Source organism: Herpailurus yagouaroundi, unplaced genomic scaffold (assembly GCF_014898765.1).
Source record: "Herpailurus yagouaroundi ecotype Mexico unplaced genomic scaffold, PumYag 222, whole genome shotgun sequence".
Lineage (NCBI taxonomy): Eukaryota > Metazoa > Chordata > Mammalia > Carnivora > Felidae > Herpailurus > Herpailurus yagouaroundi.
Window position 1 is genome coordinate 18,078,957 of NW_024412453.1, and position 27,099 is coordinate 18,106,055.

Consider the following 27,099-nt stretch of genomic DNA (forward strand, 5'->3'; position numbering starts at 1 on the left):
CTCACCGCTCACCGTGTGGGCGTCACGGAGCAGAAGCTCCCTCGGCCCAGCCTGCCTGCCCCTCCTGTGTACCTAAGACCCTCGTGGCTAATGGTCCCGCGGCCACTGTGTGTGCTGACCGAGGCCCAGGCGTGCCAAGGGCAGACCCGTCAGTACCCGTGGGCCTCCGGACCAAGATCTCCGCCCAGCCCTGGGTCAGCAGGGGTACGTAGGCCGCCAGGCTCGTCTTCTCCTGTGCCGGGAGCTGGGCGGCAGCCGAGGCCCTCTCGGACGTGCTGGCTGGTGTGGTCTGTGAGCCTGGGCAATGGGTGGCTGGAGCGTCCAAGGCACCAACACGAAGGCCGTGGCCCCCTGAGGAAGGGGAGGACAGGAGGGCTGGTGACCCCCACCTGCCCGACGCAGAGCAGCCGGCTCAAAACTGGCTGTTCCACCCAGGGCCCTGCTGGCCACGGAGCCCCAGGCCAGCAACCAGAGGCAGCTCAGCCCTCTCTGGGTGTCGACCTCGGTGGGCCCAGGGCAGTAGGAAGGGGCCCCAGCACCTGCCCCACCCGCCCCCACCGGTGGACCGTGGCTCGTTGTGGCTGCAGCAAAAGAAAGCTACAGGGGTGAGCTGAGCCGAGGACAAGGACTGCCGAGGGTTCACAGGAAACACAAGCCATGAGAAATGGACCCTCGGCGACAAGGGCCCGCGGGCCAGAGTTGTGCAAAAGGCACACCGCCTGCCACACCCCCTGTGACGAGGGCTCGCGGAAACAACATCCCGGCAGCGTTCGCGAGTGCGTGCACCCACAGAGGCCCCGAGGAGGCAGGGAGGGGCACAGGCTCACCAGACATGGAGCGGACGCGGTCCCGGGCCCCACGGCACACCTGCTGCCCAGCCTGGGACTCCAACTTGGCAGGCGCCTCCTTTGTCTGCCTCACGTGCGCACTGGGGTCAGAGCTGAGGACGGAAGGGTCCGTGCCGAGCGTGACCGAGATGTCTCACAGGCTCCAGGCTGGCGTGCAACCGAGCCACCCCAGCCTGGGCTCGGGACCGCCAGGGTCACGGCCCGATAGGTAGGGTCTGGAAGGTGCGGTCACCTCAGCTCTGGGCTGCCCTGCAGCTCTGCTGAGTCCAAGCCCAGCAGTGACCGGGTTCCGGTCCCCACGCTCGTCGTCACAGTGACGAGCTTGTTTCCAACCAGCCAGGTCTTGGTCCTGCCGCCAGCCAAGAGGAACTCCCCTACAGGGGACCTGAAAGCAGAGGGGCATCGGCCAACACCTTGCCCAGTAGGCTCTGGACAGGCATCGTGGTTCGAAAGGCGCCTCCGACTGAGGGCCGCCTGCAGGAAGGAGCCCTGCACGACTCACCCGCCACCGCCACTTTGACCCATTACAGTCACAGAAGAAGAGAGCGCGGTGCTGTGCCTCCCTCCCAGCCTGTACCTCTTGGGGACCGCCGTGAAGTTGGAGAACACGTATCTGGCCATCATGTCCAGACAAGTCTCCGTGAGCTCCAGGTGGAGATTTTTCAAGTTGTCGTCAGCCTGGGCCATTGAGTTCTCATCCGCAGACCCCAAGCTGGCACTCGTGAGGGACGTCTGGATCCTGCTGAAGGGAGGGGCCCAGCGAGGTCAGGTGCCGACCAGCCCCTCCTCTCCCCCCAGGGGCCAGAGCTGGAGGCATGCATTTGCTGGGGGGCTGCGCCCACAAACGCCCCACCAGGGCGCACGGCCAGTGGAGCCACGGCTCGGCAGACCGCGATGACACATCCTCCCAGAGAGAGGAGGGCAAGGCCTCAAGGGAGACACGAGAGACCGACATCCCCTCACCGAAGCGCAGGAGTTAGGGGACGGCTTTGTGGCAGAGCCCTTTAGTCATGCAGAGACACGAAGATCACACACACACACACACACACACACACAAAGATTGCATTCTGCCCACGGGGCCACCTCCCGATGACGGGGAGGGTCTGGGCTTCGTGTGCAGCTCTTCACCCTGAACTCAGGCCGCCCCAGCTCCGCACGCACCCCGTGACCAGAAGGGGCTTATGTGGGCTTAATTCTGATGCCAATTTTTCAAAGCCCCTTTGCCACGTTCTGCTTGTGATAGAGACTGTGCTAGAAAAGAGCGGAGAGCCTCGCTGCCCCACCCCCAGCCCCCCCCAAACCACACTCAGCAGAGGCCAGCCTGAGGCTGGAGCCCAAGCCAGGCTCCTAGGAAGTGGGTCTCCTGGGCCCGAAGGGGCTTCCTGGGGAGGAGACCACCCCCATCCCGCAGCTCAGCGCAGCCTAGCATGGCCGGCGCCTGGCGGGAGCAGCGACCCCCAGCGGCCCACACCCGCACTCAGACACAGCAGGGAGAAGTGAGCGAGGCCATGCCCCTCAAGGGTTCTGACCTCACCAGCCCGGCCCCCACCCCCGCTGCCCCACTCAAAGCCCCCGCGCCCTTTCAGCCGCCCCAGAAAGCGGACCTTTACTAAGAGAAAGCTCAAGAACAAAGTCCACCTGAGAGGATACGAAAGCCAATCCCAGGAGCATGCTCCCTCCTGTCCCCCGTGGGCGCTGCTTTCATACGCAGAGGCCCCCTCGCCTCCGGGGACAGGCCTGTGGGCAGCTGCCACCGGGTGCCCGGCTTCCTCAGAGCTACCGCCCTCCCTGCTTTGGGCTCCCAGGCTAGCCTCCGAGGAGGCCTGCAGCCAGCCCGTGCTGGGACGAGGCTCGGGGACAGAATGCAACCTTCCCACCCCTCACCACCAGGCTCCCCGGGACCGAGGGCTGGGCTGGGCAGGACGGGCCTCTGTCTCCTGCTCCTCCAGCTCCGGCCAGGCGACGAGGTCATGCAAGCGCCCCATGCACCGCCACCCAGGCGCTCCCGCCTGCAGTGCCGCCGCACGGGCCAAGCTGCAGGGTCTGAGCCCCCCACCCGAAGAAGCCCACTACCTGCGGACCACATGTTCAGACACACTGATGCTGCGGCACCGGAAGGCGTCGGCTGCAGAGCTCTCCTGGAATTCTCTCACGGGTGGGGAGTTATTCAAGCCTTGTTTGGGGGGTCTGGCTATCCTCAAACTACCAGGTGAGGAAGGAAGGCCCAAGCCCCAGAGAGCCCAGCTCCCGGGAGGGGAGAGCAAGCCATTGGAGGGATGAGAAGGAAAGGTCACAGGCCACGGGGTCAGGATGGACAGCCCGCGGGTGAGATGAACAAAAAACCATGCCAGAGGCCAGTTAGCAGGGGGAAGAAACAGAAAACAAAAACGCATGAAAATACATCTTGTAAACATAACTGAGAAAAAGTCACGGTACCAAAACAAAGAACATTAGTGCAAATTAAACGTGTATGGAGTGCTCCGCACGGCAGATTCCAGGCTGCGCTGACCAGGCGTCCCCCCCCACCTCAGCCCTGCGGCCGGCACCACCCAGCTCGGGGAGCAGGGAGCGCTGAGGCCCCAAAGGTCACCACTCAAAGGGGCCGGTTCTTAGTTCGAGGTCCCGGGCCCCCAGCGACCCGGGCTTAAGAAGCCAGCTTTTAACTTTAAGTCACGATGACCTGGTCATTCTGGAAAATGCCGTACTCCCCCCCCCCCCCCCCCCCCCCCAGGGGAGAACTGAAAAGCTGGGGCAGAAGGCGGGGGCAGAAAGAGGAGTCGCCGTTCCGGTGAGGTGCAGACGAGACAAAGCCTAGCACGGCTCTCGGCTTTGGCAAAAGCGGCTGTGACAGGACAGGGGAGCGTGTCCCCTGACTGGCAGCAGGCTGGACAGCAAGCTCAGGAGGAAGGGGGACCGCGGCCCGAGGCCGGGCTGACTACAGGGCCCTGGAGCTCCTCCTCACCCGGGCCCAGATACTCGGCTTCCCGGGAGCCACAGCTGCCCTGTCGCAGCCCTTGGCTCACTGGGTGGAGCCGGGCCACCCAGACGCCCTATGGCTGGCACCCTGATCCCGTCGGCAAGTCCGCCCTCAGTGCTCCGTGGCCAGGACTGGCTGCAGGCCACGGCGCCAGCCGCTGCAGCTAGATGCGGGCGTTAGCAGCATCGCAGGCCCTGCCCTACCTGATGCCGGGACCCCTGGGGCCCAGCACGGCCCGCACGGGGCATCCCCTCGGCCACATTCCCTTTCCGCTAGACAGCCCAGCGGCAACAGGTCAGCCCAGACCCCACCGTGCCGGTCACACAGGCCACGCTCGCCAACCCACCCTGGCCCGTGCCCTCCACAGACACTGGGCGCGCCCTCCGCAGGCCCGCACCTCTTGGGCCTCTCGTTGAGACTGGTGCTCCGCGCTCTGAAGCTGTCCTTCTCCGGGGTGTCGTCAAAAGACAGGAGGACATTGGAGCGTAGGCCCTGGCAGTGGAACAGAGCTGAGCTGCAGGCCGGGGGGACTGACCCCCATGTCTCCTCCCTCCACAGGCCTGGGACACGGTGAGCACAGCACCCGACGACGCCCACCTCCCTCTCCCCTGACCGTCACCCCACTGCAGCCAGGAGCAAAGCAGGTCCCACCCTGCAAGGAGTTTGAGCTCCTCCGGCCTACCTTAGTGATATAAGGAACAAAATCCTTCCGAAAAGGCAGACGGCATCTAATGAACCACATGGCTATGACGTGATGGGCCAGGCACACGATGTACTGATTAAACCTGAGGAGGAAGACAAGCGGTTTGGCCCGGTCCAGGCCCCCGAGGCTGATGTGCCAAGCCGAGCACAGAAGGGGGGCCCAGAGGCCACAGGCCCGTCCTAGGACTGAGACCAGCACGCAGGGGCACCTGGGTGGCTCAGTCGGTTAAGTGTCCAACTCTTGATTTCAGTTCAGGTCGTCGTCTCGCAGTTCGCGAGTTTGAGCCCCGCATCGGTCTACACTGGCAGTGTGGAGCCTGCTTGGGATTCTCTCTCTTCCTCTCTCTCTGCCCCTCCCCTGCTCCCTGGCATGTACTGTCTCTTAAAATACTTTTTTCTAAAAAAAGACCAGCACGCGGTCTGCTCCAAGGGGCCGCGGGCTGGCCCAGGTCACAGGGAGGGACATGACCGGCACTTACTTGGAGGGGTTGGTGTACGGCAGGGAGATGGCAAACACACTCGCGTACTGCTCAGCGGCAAAGTTCCTGTAGAGGTGAGGCAGCCTGGCCAGAGCTGCGGGACAGGGACACGGCCGGTGAGGGGGCCTGGGCCAAGGCAGGCCCACACCCGGTGTCCCCAGGGTCCTGTGCTACTTCCAAAAGCCGGCGGCGTGGCCACCCTGACTGAAGAAGGCTGCAAAGGAGTGAAGCTTGCAGCCTCCTTGAGCGTGACCTTCCCTCGACCCTCAGCTTTCTATTCCAAGGGCCAGAAACCCACGGTCCCCGGGCCAAAGCCAGCCAGCGGCCTGCGTCTGCACGACCTGTGAACTAAAAACGGCTTTTATGTTTTTAAAAGCTACGAACCAAAAGAATGCACAGCAAAGGCCAACGTGTGGCCCTTTACAGAAGTGCTGGTGGCCTGCTCTGCTCCCGTCCCCCACCCTGCTGAGGGCCAGACAAGCGCTAGAGTACTGGGAACGAATGGGTGAGTGAGGCAGCCCGAGCTCCTGGAAGTCACAGTCTGAGAGGCGAATCAGCAAAGCCCCTCGGCAGAGCTTACACGCAGGGTGTGTACCCTGAGGAGAATAAAGAGGATGCCGAGAGCCAGGCCAAATGCAGGGACCCATGTCGGGCAACACAGAGGCTTCAATGCCATTTAAACTAAGAGGATGAGAATGGAGCCAGCCACTCGAAGGCCAGGAAGGAAAGCAGTTAAGGCTCGGGGGTAGGAAGTGCAAAGGCCCTGAGGCAACAGAGCATGGCACAGCCCAGGTGCTCCATGGAGACCGCGCACTAACCTATGTCCCGAGAGAGATAGTAAAATGAGCTCAGAGAAGTCAACACAGGTTATTCTGGGTACATTGCAGCCCCAAACCCAAGAGTCCACCGCCCCCCCCCCCCGCCCCGCCGCCCCCCCACACACACAACAAGCATGCAGGCGGATGCTTACTTGACAGGAATTCGAGGAGTGGAATGGCCATGCTGGCTGTGGCCGAAATGTGTGTGAGCTTCACGACCAAGACAGGCAGCGCCTTGATGATGATGTCGGGCATTTCGACGCTGCACACGGCCAGGGCCACCACGCACTGGCTGGCACAGCGGTAGATCAGGCCTTGCTCCAGGCAGTACACCATCTCCCGCTGCGGGGCAGCACGGGGGCCTCAGATCCAGCCCGCCACAGGCCGGCCCTCCGCACCGCTGCCCCTGCCCACACACAGGCTTCTCTCCCCTCACCCCACTCCAGAATGTCCTACAGAGGGGGAGACCAAGGCTTAGGAAGGTGAAGCGCCTCATCCCAGGTCCTTAAGCACATAAGCAGCACAGGGCCAGGAGGTGGACCCACCCGAGGCGAAGGGACAGCAGGGCAGCTCTGGTCAGGCCTTCCCTGGCACCTCCGACCGGCCAACGCCGGCAGGCGACGCTCCCCGCCCCGGCTCCTCAGCCAACCCCGGAGCTGGGACACGCTGGGCCCGTTAGCCCCCCGGTCACGGAACCTTATTACGGGGGAGGTTCCACCCGACGCAGCAAGACGGGCAGAGGCCCACACAGCTCCGGGCAGCCAGTACCCAGCAGGAGGCAGCTCCCGCTCAAGCCACAGCCTCAGGCCAAACCACCCGGTAGCTCGGGGCCCCGTGGAGGATTTCGATTTCCTGAAGCCAGCCCCATCCGCCAGGAACACCCTGGGCCTCAAGGGTTCTCGGGAAACCTTCACCCCGGCATGGCCTGCTGCCCAACGGGGCACAGCCAGGACGAACCAGGCCGAGCCACATAGGAGACGGTGCAGTCAGGGAGGGAGGGAGGGAGGGGACGGGGAGCATGAGCTCCCGACCTTGCCACAACCAGGAATGCGGGCTCAGAGCGGCCGGAGGCTAGTCGAGGCCCCACTCCTTGCCAGGTGTCACCGTGAGCGGACCACCCGACCTAAGACTTCAGTTCCCTCGTCAACGAAGGCAGAGTGACCGCGAAGCATCGGGACTTTAACCGAGATAGCCAATGTGATGGCAGCACGGGCCTTGTGCCCAGCAGTGGGGAACAAAGGGGAGGAGCACTGCCGTGTGCTTCTGCACCTGACGACAGACGTGGAGGCAGACAGAAGTCAGGCGTCCCGGACCCTGTTGCCTGGCCTCTCAAAACAGGTCCAGCTCTGCCAAGTGGCTCAGCGCTTGTCCTGAAGCCAGGGCGGGACAAGCAGGCGGGGCTCCGCAGAGAGAAAAAATGCTGCTGCACGTGGGGTCGACAGTCGACACCGCATTAAGCCCACACCACCCGGAAGAGAACGCAGGAGCGCCGCACCAGCAGGGGTCCGGCGGCCACGGGGGAAGCAAGGCCAGCTCCCGGCCGAGCAGCCACCCGGATCATGAGAAAAACGTCCGGCCCGTGCGGGTAGAGCAAACATCCCGGGACCCAGGCTTTCCAATGCCGGCACCATGAGCTCACCTGTCCCTCCCCCACCAGGTACCTGTCTGGCTTTGTCCAAATAGTTATGGTAAGAGATTAACGCCGTCAGCACAGGAACCACAGCCAGGTGCAGGTCGGTCCTGGAGAAACCTTCCGGGGTGCCTCGGAGCCGCTCCAGAGTTCTGGGACCTGAAAGCTAAAGACCAAGGCCCCCCATGTGAGGCCCAGGCGGAGAGCCAGGCAGACCGCTAGGGGGCCGAGGGTGTGGGGGAGCCCGTGAGAATGCAGGTCCGGTGCGAGGAGGGCTCGTGAGCCCAGGGGGTGGGGGCTCTCCCACTTCCTTTTCTGGCCAAGGGTCTGCCTTTTCCCAGAAGTGTGCAGCAGGGGGCGCCCACGCTGGTGTGCTACGGACAGTCGGAGAGGGGATGAGCGTGTCACAGGAGCCCCGGTGAGGGGTGAGGAAGACGGCGGAAGGACTCAAAATACCACATCTGGCTCATGAGCCCTTCAGTGAGGCCTCCGATTTTCCGGCCCCTGAGTTGGGAAAGGACAGGGCCCCACACGCGATGTGCGCTGCACACAGGGGTCTGTCTCTGGGGGAGACCGCCCTCTCGGGCTTCCACGGTTGACCTCCCGGGGCCTCACGGTCCTTGGGAGGAAGGCACCGGCTGCAGCCCCGATGTGGGTGGTGACGTTACCATGGAGCAGAGGGCGGAAGACAGCTGGTCGACGCTGCACGGGGACGTGAAGATGAGGACCTTGAAGCGCAGGGACTCGGGCAGCTTGCCGAGAACAAGCTTCAGCACCTTCCAGTCCGTCTCCTGCAGGAAAAAGGGCCGTTCAGCGGGGACCGTCTGGGTCCTGCAGACAGAAGACGTTGTCTCAGGGCCCGAAGCGCAGTCTGAGCTGGGCAGTCTGAGCTGCGTGACCTCTGGACGCCCTCTGTGCCCGCAGCCCGAGAAGCACGTGCCCCTCCGAGAAAGTTCACCCCGGCATGACGGCGGCCGCCCTCCCGAGGCCAGGCTGAGCGGGAGGCCCGGTGCACGGCCCCTACCGCCTCTCCCCTCTGAGCCGGCCCCGGGACTCCCCACACCTGACCCCCTCCCCGTGTACCCACAGTGACCCACAGGCTGCCCGTCCAGGGCACGGCGCCCACGGCATGCTGACTGACGCCCACCCGGAGCACAGTGAACATGCAGCAAGGAAAAAGCTCGTGTACCAGCTCAAAGAGAAGGCGGCAAGCGTTCCTGAACAATCTACAAGCCCACACACACACTCTAGGACCCAAATCCACCTGGGCACGCGGCAACGGGAAAACATGGTCGTAGCCCCCCCCGCAACTTCCAGAGGCCGCCGCCCGTAAGCTCAGTGGCCACCAAACCAGAGGGCCGCTCCCCAGATCCCACCTGTGACTCAGAGGCCTCGAGACTCTCACAGGAAGTGTCCGACGGCAGCCATTAGTGCCAACGCCCAGCGCCCCCAGGGAAGCCGCTTCCCTGCCCGTGGCCTTCAAGGGCTCACCGAAGCCCCCGCAGGCTTCCCAGCCCCGCTGTGCCACATTGCTAGCCACGTCACCTCTCCCCGGGCCCTGTATGGGAATGGGCCTCTGCCCCTCCCCTTCCGTGTCACGGCCCCAGATTTGCCTCCCGCTGCCACAACTGCACCCACCCTGCCTGCAGGCTCGGCTTACTCCGGCCACTGGAACCTCTCACCTGCCCCTCCAAGTGCCCCCAACCGGGGCTCAGTGCACCCGAGCCTCCTTCTGAGGCACACCAGTCCCGCGATCCCTGCTATCTGCCTGCCCGCCCCCACATCATACCACAACCGTCGCCCAGAGGCAGGAAGGTCTCCTCGGTTCCGTGCCCAGCCCCGGGTGATGGCTGCGCACGGCGGATGCTCCCCGCTGTGACCTTGGGGTGAACCTACCAAGGTCGCCGCTACAGAGACAGGCACCATGCCCCGTGGGCGGCACCAACCACCGCTCGGTGTGCCCTGGCTCAGCTGAGGAACCAGCCACCCCACCTGCTTCAAGCACTGCAGCAGGACCCGGAAGAGCAGGGAGTAGGGCAGGGAGCCAAGCCGCACAGCAGGACCGGCAGGTGCTGGGCCGGACGGCCCGGTGGGAGGCGACAGGGGGCCGCCGGCCTTCTTCTCAGAGCCTCTCTCTGGCTCCCTGTGGAGACAAGTGGCAGGAGCCCTGAGGCCGAAGCCCCCACTCCACGGGGTCAGGAGAGGTGCTGGCCCCCGGCCCCGCCCCACACTGTCGTCAGGACGGCTCTGGACACTCGCACAGACCCAGGGCCACCCCAGGGCAGACGGCGGTGGACGCCATGGCCCGGAACTGGAGAAGCAGGGTTGACACGCACGTGGAGTCGCAGACGCAGTAGGGGCTGAACCTCACAGCCCCGTCCTTGCTGGGCAGGCCGAGGCGGTGCAGGGAGTCCGCCCTCAGCAGCAGCAGGAAGTCAAAGGCCTGCAGAGAGAAAGCAAGGTCCAACAAGGCAGGGACAACGCCGGGCCGTCCACTCGCACCCAGGCATCTCAGAAAGGGCCGTTCCCGCTAACAGTCAACGCGCCCCGACCCCACTGTGCACAGAGAGGCACCGGGGCCGAGACGCAGGCGTCCCTGCCTTCTCCCTCAGAGCCCGCGGAGGTGCGCCCTCCCCACGGCAGGGACAACACAGTGGCCTCATGCCAGGCATAGCGGGGCCCGCCCCAGCGACAGAGGGAAAGGGCATCTCACACGCCGGCTGGGCAGCACCACGCAGCCCGGGGTGCCAAAAACCCAGAACCCTGCTCGGGTGCTGTCACTTCCTCCAATGAACAACAGGTCACTTAACTGGGCTGCCCAAATGACAGGGGGCTGCCTGACACGTGGATGCTCTGGAAGGGACCAGCGTTTCTGTCCCAGAGGCCTCTGCTCAGCGGTGCCCTCAGAGCAGTCAGTCCTGCCAGCTCTCTCAGCAGCAGCGACCCTCCACACCTGGCCCCGCCCCTCCACCTAGCCCAACCCGTAGCCCCGCCCCTGCGCCCTACAGCCCCGCCCAGTCCCACCCGCACCCCGCCCCCAGAGACTCCACAGCCCCAGCAGAGACCAGCCTGTGGCTGCGCGCCACCCTGAAAGACAGTGCAGTCCCCTTTCTCTGCCCACACCTGAGGCCACGGGAAGGCTCAGACTTGCACACGCAGAGGCACACGCACCGCAGGCAAAGGGAGGGGCAGCAGCTACTGGGGAGGCTGCAGCCACAGCTGGTGCTAAGGATGGGACAGTTCGCCAAAGTCCCCTCCTGGGACCACCGGCCACCTCCCCGGAGTGAGGTCCCTGATGTCACCAGCAGGTCCCCAGGAAGGGACCGTGGGCAGCCCTGAGGCGCAGCTTACTCCACTACGGCCACCGACAGCCGGCTGGCCCTCCTACCTGCAGCCGGATGCTACTGGCGATGGGCAGGGTATAGCCGTGCTTGTAGTGGAGCTGCAGGTGGCTGACGAGGGTCTCGTACACACGCACCGCGTGGCTGGCAGGCAAGGCGTACAGCTTGGTCTGCAGAGAGAGCACGCCGCTCGCTCGGAAGGCAGCAGGCTCAAACGCAGCCATGCGGCCAGCACCCTCGTGCCCAGGAACCAGGACAAGCCCTCCCCAAGTAACTGGGAGGGGTCTGCCATGCCCTGGAAGGCACAGACCCTTCAAGCCACTAATTCCAGTCCAGGGACTTCGTCCCATGGACACTCCACATGTGCATACTCTCGGTGATGGGGAAAAAATCAGGAACAACGACACGTTCACGCCCTCGATGGGAACTCTCCTAATAAATCAGGAAAATCTGTCCAATGGCCCACCACTCGGCAACATGGGTGACAAGACCCCCGTGGGCTGGAAGCACGTTCTCTCTGCCACCAGGAAAGTGGACAGACCAGGCGTGAGGCCCCGGGGTGCTCGAGGAGGGTAAGGGGGCCCACTCACCGGCCACCGGGCTGTCATCCCACTGTAGCCCCCTTCCTGCCCCACCTCCCTGATAGGTGAACCTGGGAGAGGCCAGGTGAGACTTTGGTGTGGGGGGCTTCGGGGTGGCATGGGCCGCCCAGGGGCAGGAGGGACCCCTCTGTGGTCCGTGGTACTCTTGAAGAGAACAGTGAGGCTTAAAACACGTGTTACTGCTATTCTTTTTAAAGCAACTCATTAACAAAACAAGGTGGGGGGGAGGGAGGGAGCCGGACACAACGCTGACAACACAGGGGCAGGTCCAGAGAGGACAGAAGAGGACAGGACGGCTGCCTGCCCGTTCTGCAGGAAAGAGAGACAATCTAACTCTCTGCTGTGTGTATACTGTTTAAGTGAACGCATAAATGACTTATCAAGCTGTTTTTTTACCGTTTATTCTTAAGAGAGAGAGAAATACAGAGCATAAGCAGGGAAAGGGCAGGGTAAGAGACGGACACAGAATCCGAAGCAGGCTCCAGGCTCTGAGCTGTCAGCACAGAGCCTGACATGGGGCCCGAAGTCACAAGCCATGAGATCATGACCTGAGCCGAAGTCGGACGCTTAACCGATGGAGCTGCCCAAGCGCCCCATGGATGACTTTTTAATTACATAAAAAGAAAACAAAAACAGCCTGGCCCCAGACTTTGCCACAACTAGGAAACAGCTTGGCTCTGGGGCCCCACCCTCAGGTCTCCAGGGCTGGGGTCCCAGGTGAGGGTAACAGATGGCCTCTCTCACGTCTCTGCGGCAGGGACCTGGGGGCGCTCAGGCCACAGGCCCCTCAGCCCAGCATGCTCCCTCACACGTCACGGCAGTCAAGAGAGCTGGGCCCCCGTGAAGGGGCACCGGGGATGGGCTGCCCGGCTTTCCTCCCCCGGTTCACGCTCGCACACCAGAGTGTCGTCACGGGTAAGCGCTATGGGAAACTGCCACGCCCTTGAACAGCTCATGAACTGCAAGTTTCTGAGGCAACTGACTCGAACACTCTGCTTCACGGAATACTGACACCGGCAAATAACCTCAACACACACTGTGGTGCTTTGAGACGGACGGCAGAGCCCAGGCGGAGGTTGTCTGGGGCATGAAAGGGAGAGGCCACGGCCCCAGCGACCCTCAGGGACACGGGGGGACAGCCACGCCACAGGAGGGCGAGGACATGCTGCTACAACTGAGGGAAAGGGTACGTGCCGACCCTCTAGCTGGCAACCAACTCCTGTTCACAGCGTGCAAAGTGCTCTCGCGATTCAACGAAAAGGCAAAGACCCAGTTAAACAGCGAGCAGAAGATGTGCACACGCTTGTGCCCAAAGTGACACCAGTGACCGATCGGCACATGAAAGGCCGCTCGTCACGGGCATCAGGGGAAAGCAGGTCAAGCCACAACAAGGTAGCACTTCCCAGGCACCCGCATGGCTACACTCAAGAAAAGCAGAAGAGGAGTGCCGGCGAGGATGTGGAGGAAGCGGAACCTCACACCCGCTCCCGGGGAGGTCTAATGGAGCGAGCCCAGAGGAAGGCAGGCTGGCGGCTCCTCAAACGAAGCACAGAGTTACCGTCTGACCCAGGACTCCTCTGCTAGGTGGGAGCCCCAGAGAGACGAAAACCTATGTCCACGCAGCAACTTGTACAGGAGTGTTCACAGCAGGGTGATTCACGAGACTCAAAAGGTGGAAAGAAACCGTGTCTATCGAGCGACAAAGACGACGCAGGCAAGGCACACCGGCACGTGACTACGAGCCGTGGACGTGAGAGGAGCAGGCACGGACGCCTGCCGCCACGGGGAGGAGCCACAGGAGCTCGTGGTGTGGGATTCCATTTCTGCGAAACGTCCAGAACAGGCAGACCCACAGGACAGAAAGCGAACCAGAGGCTGCCAGGGGCAGGGGTGCTGAGGGGAGGTGGGGGGTGGCTAACGGGTGCAGAGTTCCTTCTGGGGAACGAGGATGTTCTAAAACCGTAGTGATGCCCACACAACTCTGAAGATACTGAAAACGCCACCAAACCTCACACTTTAAGTGGATGAGTTCCGTGGTTTATGACTTACATCTCAACAAAGCTGTTCAAAGAACCCCAGCGCCCACGGGGCCAGCATCGATGGCGGGCCTGCGGTGAGAGCTGAGGGGACAGTCCCGGCACTGACTCAGGGGCATCTCCGCACAGACTGCTCTGGCCGACCCTGTCCACCCCTCCCCACAGCTCTCGGGAGCCCCGCACCCCACGACCGGAGGGGTCTGGGTCACTGCCAGTTTGCCCTCTGCGGCCACCAGGGGGTGCCCGGGGTCCCAGGAGACGCATCCCGACAGGCAGCTGGCCGCCGCAACCTCCCAGAAGAGCAGAGGCCCACCTGAAGGATCACCAGGAGCCCCAAGACGGCAGTCTTCACATCCTCTAAGGAGGCTGAATATGCCACCACATCTCTTTCCTCCAGCTCAGGGGGTGCGGAAAGGGAGCGGGCCATCACCTTTAGAGAGAACACGTGCGCTCACCTTCGCGGTTCAGGCCTCCCTCCGGCAGCAACCATCAGACCTGATACTTTCTCCTGTTTCTCAAAAGCTGCATTTCACACACCTGAGGGACCGACCGTTCAGAAACTGCAACGTATTTCAGCATTAAAAGAAAAATGCGCTGACTGTGCAGCAGTACTGGGCCGAAGCCTGCTTCCCGGCCGCCCCCCTAGGAGCCCCAGCTGCGGGCCCGGCCAGGTCTCCAGCGCTGCCCGTCCCTGCCGTGGGAGGAGCCCTGCCTGCAAGGCGCACCGATCGCCCTGGGGAGAATGGGGGCAGAGAGCCCAGAGCCTACTGCCGCCTGCAGGGCTTTGCCACAAAGAGGGGTCCCTCTGGCGGCCCAGGTACCCGCCGGAGGGGCTCTCACCTTCTCCACAATGTCTAGCAGGCTGTTGAAGTGGTGGGTGTGACAGCCTTCGGCCAGGTCCACCAGCAACTGGGTGGCCAGTTTCCGGACTTGGGGGTCTTTGTCCTCCGGGATGTGGGAGAGCTGAGAGATGACCACCGAGCTGATCAGCTCCTCCTGTGGCGGCACAAGTGGGCACATGTGAGCCACGTGCAGCAGAGGCGTGGCAGCACCTGAGGGATGCTCTGCGTGGCCGGGCCCAGGCCCAGGTGTGATGCAGCAGCGAGCGTCATGGCTACTCCTGACATTCACTGTCACGGTTCAGAACACTCCTAGGCGGAGGGCCCCCTGCGTGCGAGCACTGGGGTAGGAAGACCTCGTTCCTGACATCACAGAGTCCGCGATAACCGGCCACAAGAGCTTTCAGGGCCGCAGGTACACAGCACCACAGCAACAGAGAGCAGGACAAGACCGACCCTGACATGAGGGAGCAGAGAACCCAGAGGACCTTCCTGGAAAAGGCAGCACTGAACTGGGTTCCAAGGGACAAAGATGCAGACAAAGGGAAATCTAAGAGGGTAGCAGAGGGCAGACAGGTGCTGGGAACACGGGCAATGGCAGGAAGGCTGGCTAAGGGAGAGGGGCAAAGCCTGAAGTGCACCTCCTGGAGGAAAGGGGACACAGGCAGGGGAACAAGGGCAGGGGCACACGGATGTCTCTGAAGGACAGATGGACTCTGGCCACAGACCAAGTACATGATGGGCCGGAGGGAAAAAACTGGCAGTGGAGACACAGGCAGGGCCTGGAACCACTGAGGTCAAGCTGGGATTAGAGAAGGTGACACCGAAGCAAAAGGAAAACGTCCTCACGCAAGACTGTGTCCAGAATCTTTGTGTTTTAGGTGACTACTGGGGCGAGATCCCTGCGGGCGGGAATGGAGTCAGGGCCCCTCACTGGTCTCTAGGCTCAACACAGGCCAGGCAGGGGCCTCCGGACAACAGAAGGACGCAAGAATTAACAAAGGAGCAAATGTGGACTTAAGAAAGCCTGCTACACAGTCCAGGGCACACCCAGGAGACTCGCAGTGCCCGCACGGCTCACAAACGCACCTCGAGCCCACTGATCCCAGTGTCCCACCCCCCCACCAGAACTCGTACCTCATAGAACTGCCTGTTGATGAGCAGCACAAAGGACAGGACGTCGAGCACCTTGATGCGCACAGCACTGCGGGATTCATTCCTGGGGGCAGGACACAGCGGCTAGAGGTGGTGGTGGGCAGGGGGCGAGGGAGCACGGCTGCTAGAGGCGGCGATGGGGGGGAACACGGCTGCTAGAGGTGGGGGGGGCGGGGGAGCACAGCTGCTAGAGGTGGGGGGGGCGGGGGAGCACGGCTGCTAGAGGCGGCGATGGGGGGGAAGCACGGCTGCTAGAGGTGGGTGGGGGGGGACACGGCTGCTAGACACAGTGGGGGGAACACAGCTGCTAGAGGTGGGGGGAGGCACGGCTGCCAGCCTCAGCCTCCACCAGGCCCTAGCTCACCTGTAGCCTGAGTCTGAGGGCTGCCCCTGGCCCCCAGCCCCCAGAACCACGCACCTCTGCAGCAGGGTAGACCCTGCACAGGGCCCAGCTTCTCGACATTTAGACCCAACACTGGGCAAAGGGGCAGAGAGCTCAGCCCTTGGAGAGAGTGTCTTTTTACACAACCACTCGACAGGAAGAAATTAAGTGCAGGGGCCTCAGAGGACTCGGTCCTACTGGAAAACAAACCTTTTCCTGCACAGGGAGAACCAGTCCTTTCAAGACTGAGAAAGGAGGGCGCCTGGGTGGTTCAGTCAGTGAAACGTCAGACTCTTGACTTCAGCTCAGGTCATGACCTCACGGTTTGTGAGCTGGAGCCCTGTATCGGGCTTTGCGCTGACAGCATGGAGCCAGCGTGGGGTTCTGTCTGTCTCTCTCTCTCTATCTCTGCCCCTCCACTTACACACGCGCGCATGCGTGCTCTCTCTCATAAACGTTAAGAAATGAGAAAAAGGGGCGCCTGGGTGGCGCAGTCGGTTAAAGCGTCCGACTTCAGCCAGGTCACGATCTCGCGGTCCGTGAGTTCGAGCCCCACGTCGGGCTCTGGGCGGATGGCTCAGAGCCTGGAGCCTGTTTCCGATTCTGTGTCTCCCTCTCTCTCTGACCCTCCCCCGTTCATGCTCTGTCTCTCTCTGTCCCAAAAAAAAAAAAAAAAAAGTTAAAAAAAAAAAAATTAAAAAAAAAAAAAAAAGAAATGAGAAAAAGAAAAAAGGGAAAAAGGAAAGCCCTGACTCCCTATGTGCCAGACTGGGCCCAGAGCACAGACACACGCCTCCAAAGGCTCCCTACCGGAAGAATCTCTCCATCAGTAACTGCAGGTTGTGAATCCAGCCGTCCTTTGCCGGATGGATGGACTGAGCCCTGTAGGTTATTAAGTTTAGGAGGGAGGACTCCTGTCAAAATAAGAAACACCTGGCATTAAGGAGCCGCTCTGCCCTCGAGGAGGGTTTCCTACACGCAGGCGGGTGCGCGCGCGCACGCACACACACACACACACACACACAAGTACACATATGGCCTGTGCTGCTGGCCTCGGGGGGGCATATCTCCTCGGGGACGCCAGCCACTTAGAGGTCCAAGGTGGGAAGTCTACACGACAAAGGCTCTAATGGCAGCAGTGAAAATTCATTTAAAAACCCACATCAAAGCCTTGGCATCACGCTGTGCATTTCTGGTGCCAACAAAGCCTGTGGCCCGGGGGCAGACGCACCAAGCAGCAGGTGTCCCTGGAGCTGGCCAGCACCTTCCTCCAGACAGGTGGGAGGAAGCTGATGGTTAGGCTAGCACCGACTCTAACAGACCCACGCTCGCTCGGCTTGCTGATGCCCCAGCAAACTTCCCTGCTGGAGCACAGACCCCAGAAAAGCAGGAGCCTGCTAGCCCTTTATCTCAAACTCAAGGAAACTGGTTTCAGACCCGCAGGGCCATGGCCCCCAGAGCTGAGGGGTCCCACTTCTCCCCCAGAAGCCTGACCTAAACCAGCCTCCTGCCCAAGCACCAAGGCCCCGCCCAGTTGAGGGAGAAGAGGTCTCACCGGCCTCTGGTCTGCACATCTCTCGACGAGCTCGAAGTATCTCTCATGCGAGCCGTGGAACTCATTCTGGTCACACAGCTCCTCCACTGTGGTCAGCAGGTCATGGACGATGGCTCTGAGCTCCGGGCTGTCCAGGCTCTGAAACGCCAAAGTGCAGTCACACAGAAGTGACTTCCGCTCCACGGGTCTGGCCCAGCAGCCAAGCCCTGAGGGACGAGAGTCCAGTCGCTGCCGAGCTCCAGTCCTCCGCCCGCCGGCCTGGCTGCCGGCACACCACCCACCCCAGTCCCCCAGGAGACCCAGCCCTAAGGCCACACCGGACACAGCCTCGTCTCTTCTGCGCCTCCCGTGCCGCCAGCATTGCCCCTTCCTGATGTGGCCAACGTTTCCTCCAAAGCTACGCTAAAGTCACGGGTGGTGTGCTGAATGCTCTGGGGAGCCACTTACGGGCCATGAAGGGAATCTGCTGTGTTACTGTCTGGATCAACACCGGCCTGCCCCCTTGCTCGCCCGCATATTCCTGCTCCAAACCATGGAGCAGCTTTGGCAAAACCAGCCATCCTCAGTGGGCGGCCAGATGACACCGCTGAGAACCATCAGCGTGGCCTCAGCAGACTTGGGGGGAGGGGAGCAAAACGCACAGGGGGCCGTCCCCCGGTGAGGTGAGCCTGCCGCACCCGGGGATCCACAGCCAGCTGGGAAGGGCCCTGTGGCCGGCCAGCGCCCGGTCACGGTCCGCCCTGGGCCGCCGGCCATCCCGCCGCCTCACCTGGAGCTGTTGCAGCAGACGTTCGATGATGTCCAGCAGGATATCCCACGTCACAGCCTGGAGCTCCCTCCGGTACTTCTTGATGAGTCTGGTGACAGACAGGACGATTTCATAGGACACCACCTCGTTCGGACAGGTCATGGCCTGGAACAAGAGACCTGGCAGTCAGCCTCTGCCTGCTCATGCATAGGGAGCCCCCCTTCACACGGCCCTCCAAACCTAGCTTAAGAGGCTTTAGGGGGACTCGGTCCCCACACTTCTGTCACGGCCACAGAAAGAGGATCTTAGGAGCCTGCAAGCATTTTCTACACCGCTCCAAAGGGCTGGACTCAGCCAGACCATTAACTACAAATTCTGGGCCACTGGCTCACCAGCCTAGCAGAATGTGAAAGCCACCCCGGGACAGGCACTGTGCAGGGACCGCACCTTCCACGCCGCGGGAGGCAGAGGTACGGCGGGAAGAGCAGCTCGGGAGAGGGAGCGTGAGCCTGGACACGACGCGGCGGCTAAGAGGATGGTGTGACGGCCCCAGCTCACCAGGGGCCGTGACGGCTGTGTGACAACGTGCATGGCAAGCGCTCTGAACACTGTCAGCACCGTGGCAGCGAGCTACTTCGCTGGCCTTGTGCTACAGCAAGAGTGAGATTAGCACCTGACGACATAAAACCACCAACCAGGGGGAATCTTACTCGGTTCTGATGCTAATTTACAGAAGATAAAGCTCATGAGATACAAGGTGTGCTTGAAGATAAAACCTTCCAATGGTTCTAAATCTCGTCCCCAAGCTGCAAACGGCACCTCAGCCCCTGCAGTAGGACCCACCTCGAATGGGCCTGTGCCCGGCCTGTGACTGCGGAGTCCCCGACCCTGCTCCCTGCGCACAGAGACCACCGTACCTCGTAAAACGACGGCAGCACGGATGTTGGGGAGTTCTTGAGCGAGTAGAGTCGGTGCGCCCCCCAGAGAGCCATGCCCACAAAGAACACGGCCCCTCTCAGCAGCGGGGCATCTTCCATGTAGGCTCTGAAAGCGTTCCGCAGAGAGAGCAGAGGTCAGCGGAGCCCAGGCGGCCTCCCCGAGGCCCCTGCTCTCACGGGCCAGCAGCAAAGCTGGCAAAGAGGTGGCAGGCAGGGAACACAGGCCAGTAGCAACAACCAGATTCAACGTCCTAAGCGATGCATTCGCCCCACACTTGCCAGACGCCAGGGCACGAAGGTGAGAGAAAGTCCCCAGCCTCCGGCTGCCGAAGGTGTAAGAGGCACACGTGTGAACCAGAGAACCGCAGAAGGAAATGCCAAGTTTCTAGCTCAAATGACAGCTAAGAGGGGAAGCCACGGGATAGATCAAAACTGGCTCAGGGGCGCCTGGGTGGCTCAGCCGGTTAAGCATCCGACATCAGCTCAGGTCATGATCTCGCAGTCCATGAGGTTGAGCCCCGCATCGGGCTCTGTGCTGACAGCTCAGTGCTGGAGCCTGCTTCAGATCCTGTGTCTATCTACTACTCCTCCACTCACTCTGTCTCTGTCTCTCAAAAATGAATAAATGTTGAAAAAAATTAAAAAAAAAAAAAAAAGAACAAAACTGGCTCAGGCGGTCAGGAAACCAAGGACCGTGCTACATCAAAACACATGCAGAAGCTCGGCCAAGGTCACGCCAGCAAGAGGCGGCGGCATGTGCAGAGGCCTCGGGCGGCTGGGAGAAGATCAAGGACAGGCGAGAGGCCCACGGGCTGAGGCAAGGCAGGCCACCCAGGCCCTACCCTTGATGGGGCGTTTCGTTCTTATCCCCAGAGCAGTGGGAGCCACCCTGGCTCCGAGCAAATGGTGCCACAGTCCCATGGTGCTGGGAAAAGGGCATGGAGTTGCTGTGTGGAGGAAGGGACTCCAAGAGGTCATGAGAGGGTACAGGAGGCCAGTGGGGAGAGTGGGGGGCAGAGGGGCGGAGGCCCTAGATGGGGAGAGACCTGTGACAGCCTGGCTGTGGGAGGTGAGGGCAAGGGCCTTGTACCAGGATCAGCAGTGAGGCAGCCTCCCCGGAGGAGGCCCGAAGGGGGGGTGGTAGATACGGGTTCAGTTCTGGATGCTCTGACTTTCCAGCAGAAGAGAGGACAGGGACCAGGCACGGGAGACATAAGCTCTGGCTTTAGTGAAGCTTCTGGAGCAGGCACCAGAGGGACAGGGAAGCTCTCTGTGAGCCTCTGCTAGGCAGGACCCAGCACAGCCAGCCTCCCCAAGGCGGCTCTGTGGCCGCGGACCAAGCCGCCTCGCCCTCACCGGTCCCCCCAGGGCCCTGCCCACACTCGCCTGTCCTCCATGATGCGGCACATGTTGTAGATGGCACTGTGACCCAGGTGGGTGCCCAGAAGATTACGCATCAGCTGGGAAACACAGCACACCATCATTAGAGACTGGCAGATCGGAGCCCCGGGCCCCGTGGGCCAGCCTCACGCAGCCACTGTTCTGGAGCCCCCCAGGTCCGGGTGGCTCTCCATCACCGCTTCCCAAACAGAGGCAGCAGCTTCCAAAATGCCCCCAAAACCCTGACCTCAGCTCAACCGCCTGGGAAAATGCTACTGGATTCCCCTCCCCAGGGCACGGTCTGGCCACCTGAGACTCAGATGGCCATTCACCGGAGAGACGGGCCTTGTCCTATCCATCCAGGAAAGAACTGTCCAGAACAACAGCTAAGACCCCCACCTTCCAACAAGGCTCACAGAGCTCCTTGACGTTGACGGTACGACAGAGAGTGACGATGAACAGGGGCAGGCTCTCAGCCGGCAGGCAGTTGTAGCAGACGACGGCGTCCAGCACCTGCAGAGAGACCTGACGGGGTGGAGAGAGGGGTCACGTCGGCCCTGCCCAACTCTCACCTGCAGGGGGGACACCCTCAGCCTCCTTCCCGCCCTCGTCTAGTCAGTGACTATCACACTTCCCCAGTGCCAAAGCAGCCTTCTTAGAACAAGAGTGACGCGTGTCACCCGTCACTGTGGGTCATCCTACCCTCAACCGTGACCCCCACAGCGGAGATCATCCAACCAATCGTGCTTCCTACTATAGCCAGCCCAGAGCCACACGACCAGCGAGGGGCAGTGCAGGCCTTGACCCCAGAGCTTATGCTGTCAAGCACTATGCCAGCTGGCCTGCCCGGAAGGAGAGGGAGAGGAACCGGCCCTGGGAGGACCAGCTACTGACCTCTATGTCCACGGAGGACACAGTCTGGACGCACAGCAGGCAGATCATGCTGTTGGAAGAAATGCCAAGTCAGTGGAGGGACGTTTCCCAGAAGCTGCGTGGCTCTGTCTCACTTTCTGGTGACTCTACAAGTCCCCCTTGTAGGAAGGACTCATCCCCCTCAGGGCTCCGCTCACCCACTGACAGGTGCCCGCTCTGTGCCAGCCACTGCTCAGGGCTGGGCATACAGACCAACAAGACCCCACCCGTGCCCTCACGAATTTCACAGTGTGTTTCGAAAGAAATGATGCCAAAACTTATAGTCAAGAAACATCGGGCAACGTTACTCGTCTATGAAAGAGAAAATGCTGTCGTTTTATCAACTGAGGTAGAAGGTGGCTGTGGCTGCTCCAACCTCTCCCCTCGTTTGCGGACTTCAACAGCTTTATTCCCAACACAGAGCTAAAATAAAAGCCCGAGGCGGCAGGACTGCGGTCGGAGGAACGTTATCGGAACTGTTCTTACTGGACCATTGATGCGATGTATTCATCCAGGTAACAGCTGTTGAATTTGACCAAGTTCACAAGCACCAGAAGGAACTCTGAGGACAGGCCGATGTCCATCCACTGCAGCACAAACCCAGCTGGGGGGAAGGGGAGGACAATGTACTGCCCACTCCCCTCCTCCCCGGGAAGACACCCCAGTCCCTCTCACTGCAGCCAACCGCAGCCCTGGCCCCCGTGCGACAAGACCCCGTGCACGGAGCCGACAGAGGCTCGCTGGAGCCCAACAGGTCAGCATGTCACGGACCCGGGAGTTTACCAGCCCCCACGATGCACTGAGGGCATCTAGGCTGAGAGGCAGTAGCAGAGTTTGTGCGTTTGATGCTCAGAGCCCGGGATGCGGGGCTTGTGAGCATCACCAAGCACGCATCCAGGAGGCCAATTCCTGGCCCCCTCCCCCTCCCCGAGTGCCTCTCAACAGAGACAAAAAGCCACTCTTGACTACTGGCCAAATAACCTCAGAAAACCTGAGGACAGGCTTCAAGTCAGCACCTGTCCTGGGGACCAACTGACAGCTGAGGCCCATCTCTGGCCCCGAGTCAGACTGACTTGTCCTTCGTCTTCTCTCCACAGCAGTGATAAGAAACCTCAAGTCCCAGAGAAACGTCACCCCATCAGGACAAGAGAGGAAGGCCAGCCAAGGAGAGGGCTAGGAGGTCAGGCCCGGAGCAGAGGACCAGGAAGAAGACATGGCGAGATGGCCCCAGCACCCCAGAAACCCAGAAATTAGGGCACTCTAATAAAACAGACTGATGCTGGGTCAGCAGCACACTCTCCCTACAAAACACTCAGACCACCTGCTGCCCAGCTAAAAGGCCTCACTCTCCAGGGATTCTGAGCCAGCGGGGCTGGAGTGAAGCCCAGGACTGTGCATCTCTAACAGGCTCCCCGGGAGATGGGCAGCTGATCTAGGTTGCACACAGGTGAGCGGAACCTCGCGGTCCAGCGCCCTCTGCAGGCCATCCCTGTAAACTGCAGCACTCGCTCTGGGCCTCAGCAGCCTTGCAGCAACCCGGATCAAATTTGATCCCCAATGCCAGAGAAACCTCACACCCGACACGGCACCCACCCAGTTCTTCTTCCAAATATGTGATGTGTCTCCCATTGTCTGTGAGGGCCTTGAAAACTTCCAGTCTTTCATGGAGATCTTCATTAGAGGGGTAATCCTTGATGACCTTAAAGAAGAGGGCCCTGAGAACGCCCAAGCGGTCCCCCTGAAGGTAAAACCACAAGGTCAGCAGTCCCGCCAGGACCCCCAGCTGGGGTTCCCGAGCAGCTGTGGGCCGTGCAGGAAGTACACTGGGCTCCAGGACTCCTGACCCCGGGACCCTTTCTCCTTCCCACAGAAAGGACTGTAGGAGACACACTGGGCACATCGGAGCAGCTCCAGATAGGTGTGTGTATAGAGCACCTACTGTGTGTGAGCTCCGGGCACGGTGGTGGCACACAGCAGGGGACAACACAGTTCAGGCCCTCATGGGGCTAGTGGCTGGGAAGAGACACGTCTGTGCCCCACGATGACAAATACAGTGTAACCGCACTAGGAGGCGACAGGCCTCTCCAAGCAGCTGGAGGACCAGAGGAAAACTCCAAGAGGGAAGGGTGCCTTCCAGACAGGAATGGCGAGGCCACCCGCAGTTCTAGGGAAGGCTGACAGGAGCCGGGCCGGGGCAGGGGGATGGGGGCAGCCAGAGCACCTAACTACCGTTCCCTCGTGGCAGGCACGCCCCTGACAACTTACACGAAACGCCTCACTGACACCCCAAAACGCTCCTGAGAAGGAAGGAACAAGCACCCCCGTTTTGCAGGAGGGCCAGGGGGGATGCACACTCAGGCGGTCCTGCTGCGGAGCCCCCGGGAAGCAGACCCCCCTGCCCGGCACCCTCATCAAAGGTGAGAGTCCACGCACAGCACAGCAGGGGCCGTCAGCGGGCCGCCCCACGACACCCCCTCCACCCGTCCCAGCTCCGCCGACGCACACACCCGCCGTTACCTGCCCCTGCACGATGGCCTTCAGCAGAGCCAGCACCGCATGCCGGGCCTCCGGTGGCCGCTCTGGCTGCAGCATGTCCTTGACGGCCTTCCAGAGCGCTTCCACTGCATGCTGCCACCAGCAGGGAGGGGACAGCAATTAGGGTGTGCTGGCCCCTCAACTCAAGGGACAGTACCAGGAGCAAAGCACGGAGCAGAACAGTCCTTTGGACGTAGAACCCACTCCTCTCAAGCCCATGCCTCGTGTACCGGGCACAGCCCACACGACCCTGAACCTGACCCAGGTGTAGCTCCAGGCTACTTAACCCCACCGGTCCCGGCCAGTCTGTGGGGAGGGGGGAGAGCGGCAGGCTAGGGGAGTCGTCCCGGTTGCCCCAGAGATCAGCCAGGAACCCCCTTTCGAGCTTGCCGAAGGAGTCTCAGAACCAGGCGGTCCCAAGTCTGCAGCCTGAGGCAGAAACCCCGCTTCCCTGTGTACACACACCAGCTGAGGGCCGCCCTGAACCACACCATGGCCAAGACCTCCGCGTGGGCTTCTGGAATCTGCCTCCTCTCACTGAGTCCCACTCAGCGCACGGAGAGGGATCCTGTTCCCCACAGCTACCCAGGGTCAGCCTCTCACACGTCACCTTCTCTTCTCCACGTTAACCCTTCGACCAGGGTTTGCTGACCACTCACCCTTTCCTGGGCTCACTTCTCTTAGGAGGGGACTAAACGTCTCTTAGATGTTGTCTGATCGACATCCTGACTACTTCAGCATACTCTGGAACTTTCTCCTCCTTTGTCCCATGCTCAACACTCCTACCGATGCAACCTAAGCCACAACAACAGGCAGACACCGAGCCTGTGGACTCTGCCAGCCTCTCGGGCTTATCTGTCTACTCGGGCGATGGCAGCCGGGCCACTGCACGCCCACACCCACAATTTCCCAACACAGATGCCTACTGTCACATTTATTCCGGCTGACGAGTAGCCCGCAAGTTTTAGACGACCTGCCATGGACATCTTGGTTGCCCTCCCCTCCCCCTTAGCAAATGCCAATCTGCTAAGTCCAAGTCTCCCTCCAAGTCGCTCACGCAAACTCGGGACAAGGCTGCAGCAGAGCTCTTGACGTGCTCTCCTGACAGCTGCCCACTCTGTCCTCGGGATGCCCGGAGAGAGCCCGCAAACATCTGCCCGAAACAAGCAGACACCTCTCCCCAGAACACACCAGAACTGCTAAGCCTTGACTCACGCTCTTTGCTGACGTTCCTTTACTTCCCTGCCCCCAAGTCTGAAACGTGACAGGGCACGCAAGCACGTGTTTTCAATCGCCGTAAACCCTTTCTTGGAACTGCCGGAGACGCCTCAGTCCCTCCACGTGTGACTGACCCCTAAGAGTTATACTCCACGCGTTTCCAGAAGATTCCCCGTCACTAAGATGCAGGTTAAGCTTAGCAGTTAGCGGCCAACCCCGTTCCCAGAAAGAGCCGAACAAGCCCTCCCAACAGCTCCCCGCCATTCAGCAGCCAACCGAGGCAGACCTTACCTCTTCAAACTTCTTCGTTTTTGCAACTTCACAGATCTGCCCTATCACCCGGATGCGATTGTTGAGGCCACATTCAACGCTCAGCTCCTGGAGAGACACAAAAGAAGGCAAAGGGGCCGGCGCTCAGGCAACAGGTCTCCACAACCGCCAATCACAGACCACGCCGAGAGCTGTACCGCATCTCCCACGCTGGAGATTTGCCGCGGGTCGTTCTGGAATCAGGAATCGCCCGGAGTTTACTGCTCCATCTCAGTGGGGTGATCATAGACCACTCGTCTTTTTCAAGGCTGCGTTTCTTTGCGTTGAGATGAAATTTACATAACAAAGTCAGCCCTTTGAGGAATTTAAAACTGCACAATTCAGTTTTTAGTACATTCACGCAGCCCGCAACCACCTCCACTAATTCCAGAACATTCTCATCACCTCAAACCTGGGAGCAGTCATGGCGCGTCCCCCGGGCCCCGACAAACTTTCTGTCTCTATGGATTTACCTGTTCTGCCCACTTCACAGCCATGGAACCACACGCTACGTGGGGGCCTCTGTGCCGGGCTTCTCTCACTCGGCATGTTTTCAGTATTCACTCACGTTATGGCAGGGGTCAATGCCTCATTCCCTTTACGTTTTGTTTACACGTTCACCAGCCGATGAACGTTTTGGCTGTTTCTGAATGGGAAACTTCACAAGGGCAAAAATCCGACACTTATAAAACACGGTGCCAGGCGTGTGGTGGAAAGATTCACACCACGCACACGGGAAAACAAAGACCCGCTCCTCCCAGGAACTCACAAATTACCAGTTAACGCCTGGCTACCCTCCTGATCACAAGGGGAAGCCGGCCATGGCATTTAGGCCATGTCCGTAGGTTAGGTTTTCCTGCACTAACGCCAGAATACGACCTCTAGTGTGCTGGACCAAGTCCCCGGGACCCTGACTCCCTGAATCTCCGAAGGAAAGACATATACGCCTCTGCGCTACTGGGGACAGCAGCCCTGAGCAGCCGGTCGCCAGCAACCCATCTCTGGCAGAAGCTGGTGAGGGACCAAACCCAGCCTTCCTCGCATCTCCCGACAGGCTGGCAGGACAGACGCAGGCAGCTCACTCACTCTCAGGATTTCCGCCGTGATGATAAACTCCGTCTGCTTGCCCTCTGCAGACCTGGGGTTTGGCCGCGGGGTTCCCAGTCCAAACAGAATCCTGAACTTCTCCTTCAAGCCTGAATCCTTGCTTGTCGGCTTGGCCATGGTGGGCAGGGACGCACCAGAGGCCGCCTCTGCGCCGAGGAAACGAGCAGAGATCTCAGGAGCAGCTCCCCTGCACCTGCCCCGCTGCAGACCTCCGGGACCCCAGGACCCCCAGGCCTGGCCAACAGCAGGCCGGCTGCCGCGCTGCCCGACTGGAGGCACAGGGTGGAGTCCCCGACGTTCGCCCCCTCTCTCTTCCCCACGAGGGGGCGGCCTGTCGGGGGGTGGCGCCGGAAGCAGAGAGCCCCTCGCACCCGCTCTGTTTTAACACCAAGGAGCGCTCGCGGCTCCAGGCTCCGGCTGCGGTGGGCTCTGCCGAAGCCCGGGACCCGGGACACCGCGGGGTCCGCCCCCGCCGCCTCAGCGCCGAGCAGGGCCCCCCGGCGCGGCCGCCTCCCCCTGCCCCATCGGGGTCGGGCCACACCGCGGGCCGGGACGGCGCCTGCGGTCGGGACGCCGCGAGCCACTCAC

The 27,099-nt window shown here is 61.4% G+C and overlaps 1 protein-coding gene across 16 annotated transcripts in view; it reads right to left on the reverse strand.

The window, feature by feature from the left end:
* Positions 1-26,657, reverse strand: part of TSC2 (TSC complex subunit 2) — a 34,732-nt gene extending 8,075 nt beyond the window's left edge. For 6 of the 16 annotated variants that reach the window (XM_040459368.1, XM_040459366.1, XM_040459365.1 and 3 more), the window contains exons 1-29: positions 26,491-26,657; positions 25,387-25,473; positions 23,860-23,970; positions 22,936-23,080; positions 21,829-21,946; positions 21,325-21,373; positions 20,830-20,955; positions 20,437-20,510; positions 19,030-19,156; positions 18,134-18,277; positions 17,365-17,502; positions 16,620-16,723; positions 15,410-15,491; positions 14,274-14,429; positions 13,747-13,863; positions 10,843-10,965; positions 9,791-9,897; positions 9,447-9,597; positions 8,123-8,245; positions 7,486-7,620; positions 5,977-6,166; positions 5,007-5,100; positions 4,508-4,610; positions 4,223-4,317; positions 2,922-3,050; positions 1,426-1,590; positions 1,081-1,233; positions 828-940; positions 157-351 (exon numbers count right to left, since the gene is read on the reverse strand). In XM_040459368.1, the coding sequence (XP_040315302.1) occupies positions 157-351; positions 828-940; positions 1,081-1,233; positions 1,426-1,590; positions 2,922-3,050; positions 4,223-4,317; positions 4,508-4,610; positions 5,007-5,100; positions 5,977-6,166; positions 7,486-7,620; positions 8,123-8,245; positions 9,447-9,597; positions 9,791-9,897; positions 10,843-10,965; positions 13,747-13,863; positions 14,274-14,429; positions 15,410-15,491; positions 16,620-16,723; positions 17,365-17,502; positions 18,134-18,277; positions 19,030-19,156; positions 20,437-20,510; positions 20,830-20,955; positions 21,325-21,373; positions 21,829-21,946; positions 22,936-23,080; positions 23,860-23,970; positions 25,387-25,473; positions 26,491-26,628 (3,592 nt within the window). In that variant the 5' untranslated portion in view covers positions 26,629-26,657. Of the gene's footprint in view, positions 1-156; positions 352-827; positions 941-1,080; positions 1,234-1,425; positions 1,591-2,921; positions 3,051-4,171; positions 4,318-4,507; positions 4,611-5,006; positions 5,101-5,976; positions 6,167-7,485; positions 7,621-8,122; positions 8,246-9,446; positions 9,598-9,790; positions 9,898-10,842; positions 10,966-13,746; positions 13,864-14,273; positions 14,430-15,409; positions 15,492-16,619; positions 16,724-17,364; positions 17,503-18,133; positions 18,278-19,029; positions 19,157-20,436; positions 20,511-20,829; positions 20,956-21,324; positions 21,374-21,828; positions 21,947-22,935; positions 23,081-23,859; positions 23,971-25,386; positions 25,474-26,490 lie in introns of all 16 variants that reach the window. The other 10 variants (XM_040459375.1, XM_040459373.1, XM_040459380.1 and 7 more) reach the window with 4 other exon arrangements.
* Positions 26,658-27,099: the final 442 nt, after the last annotated feature.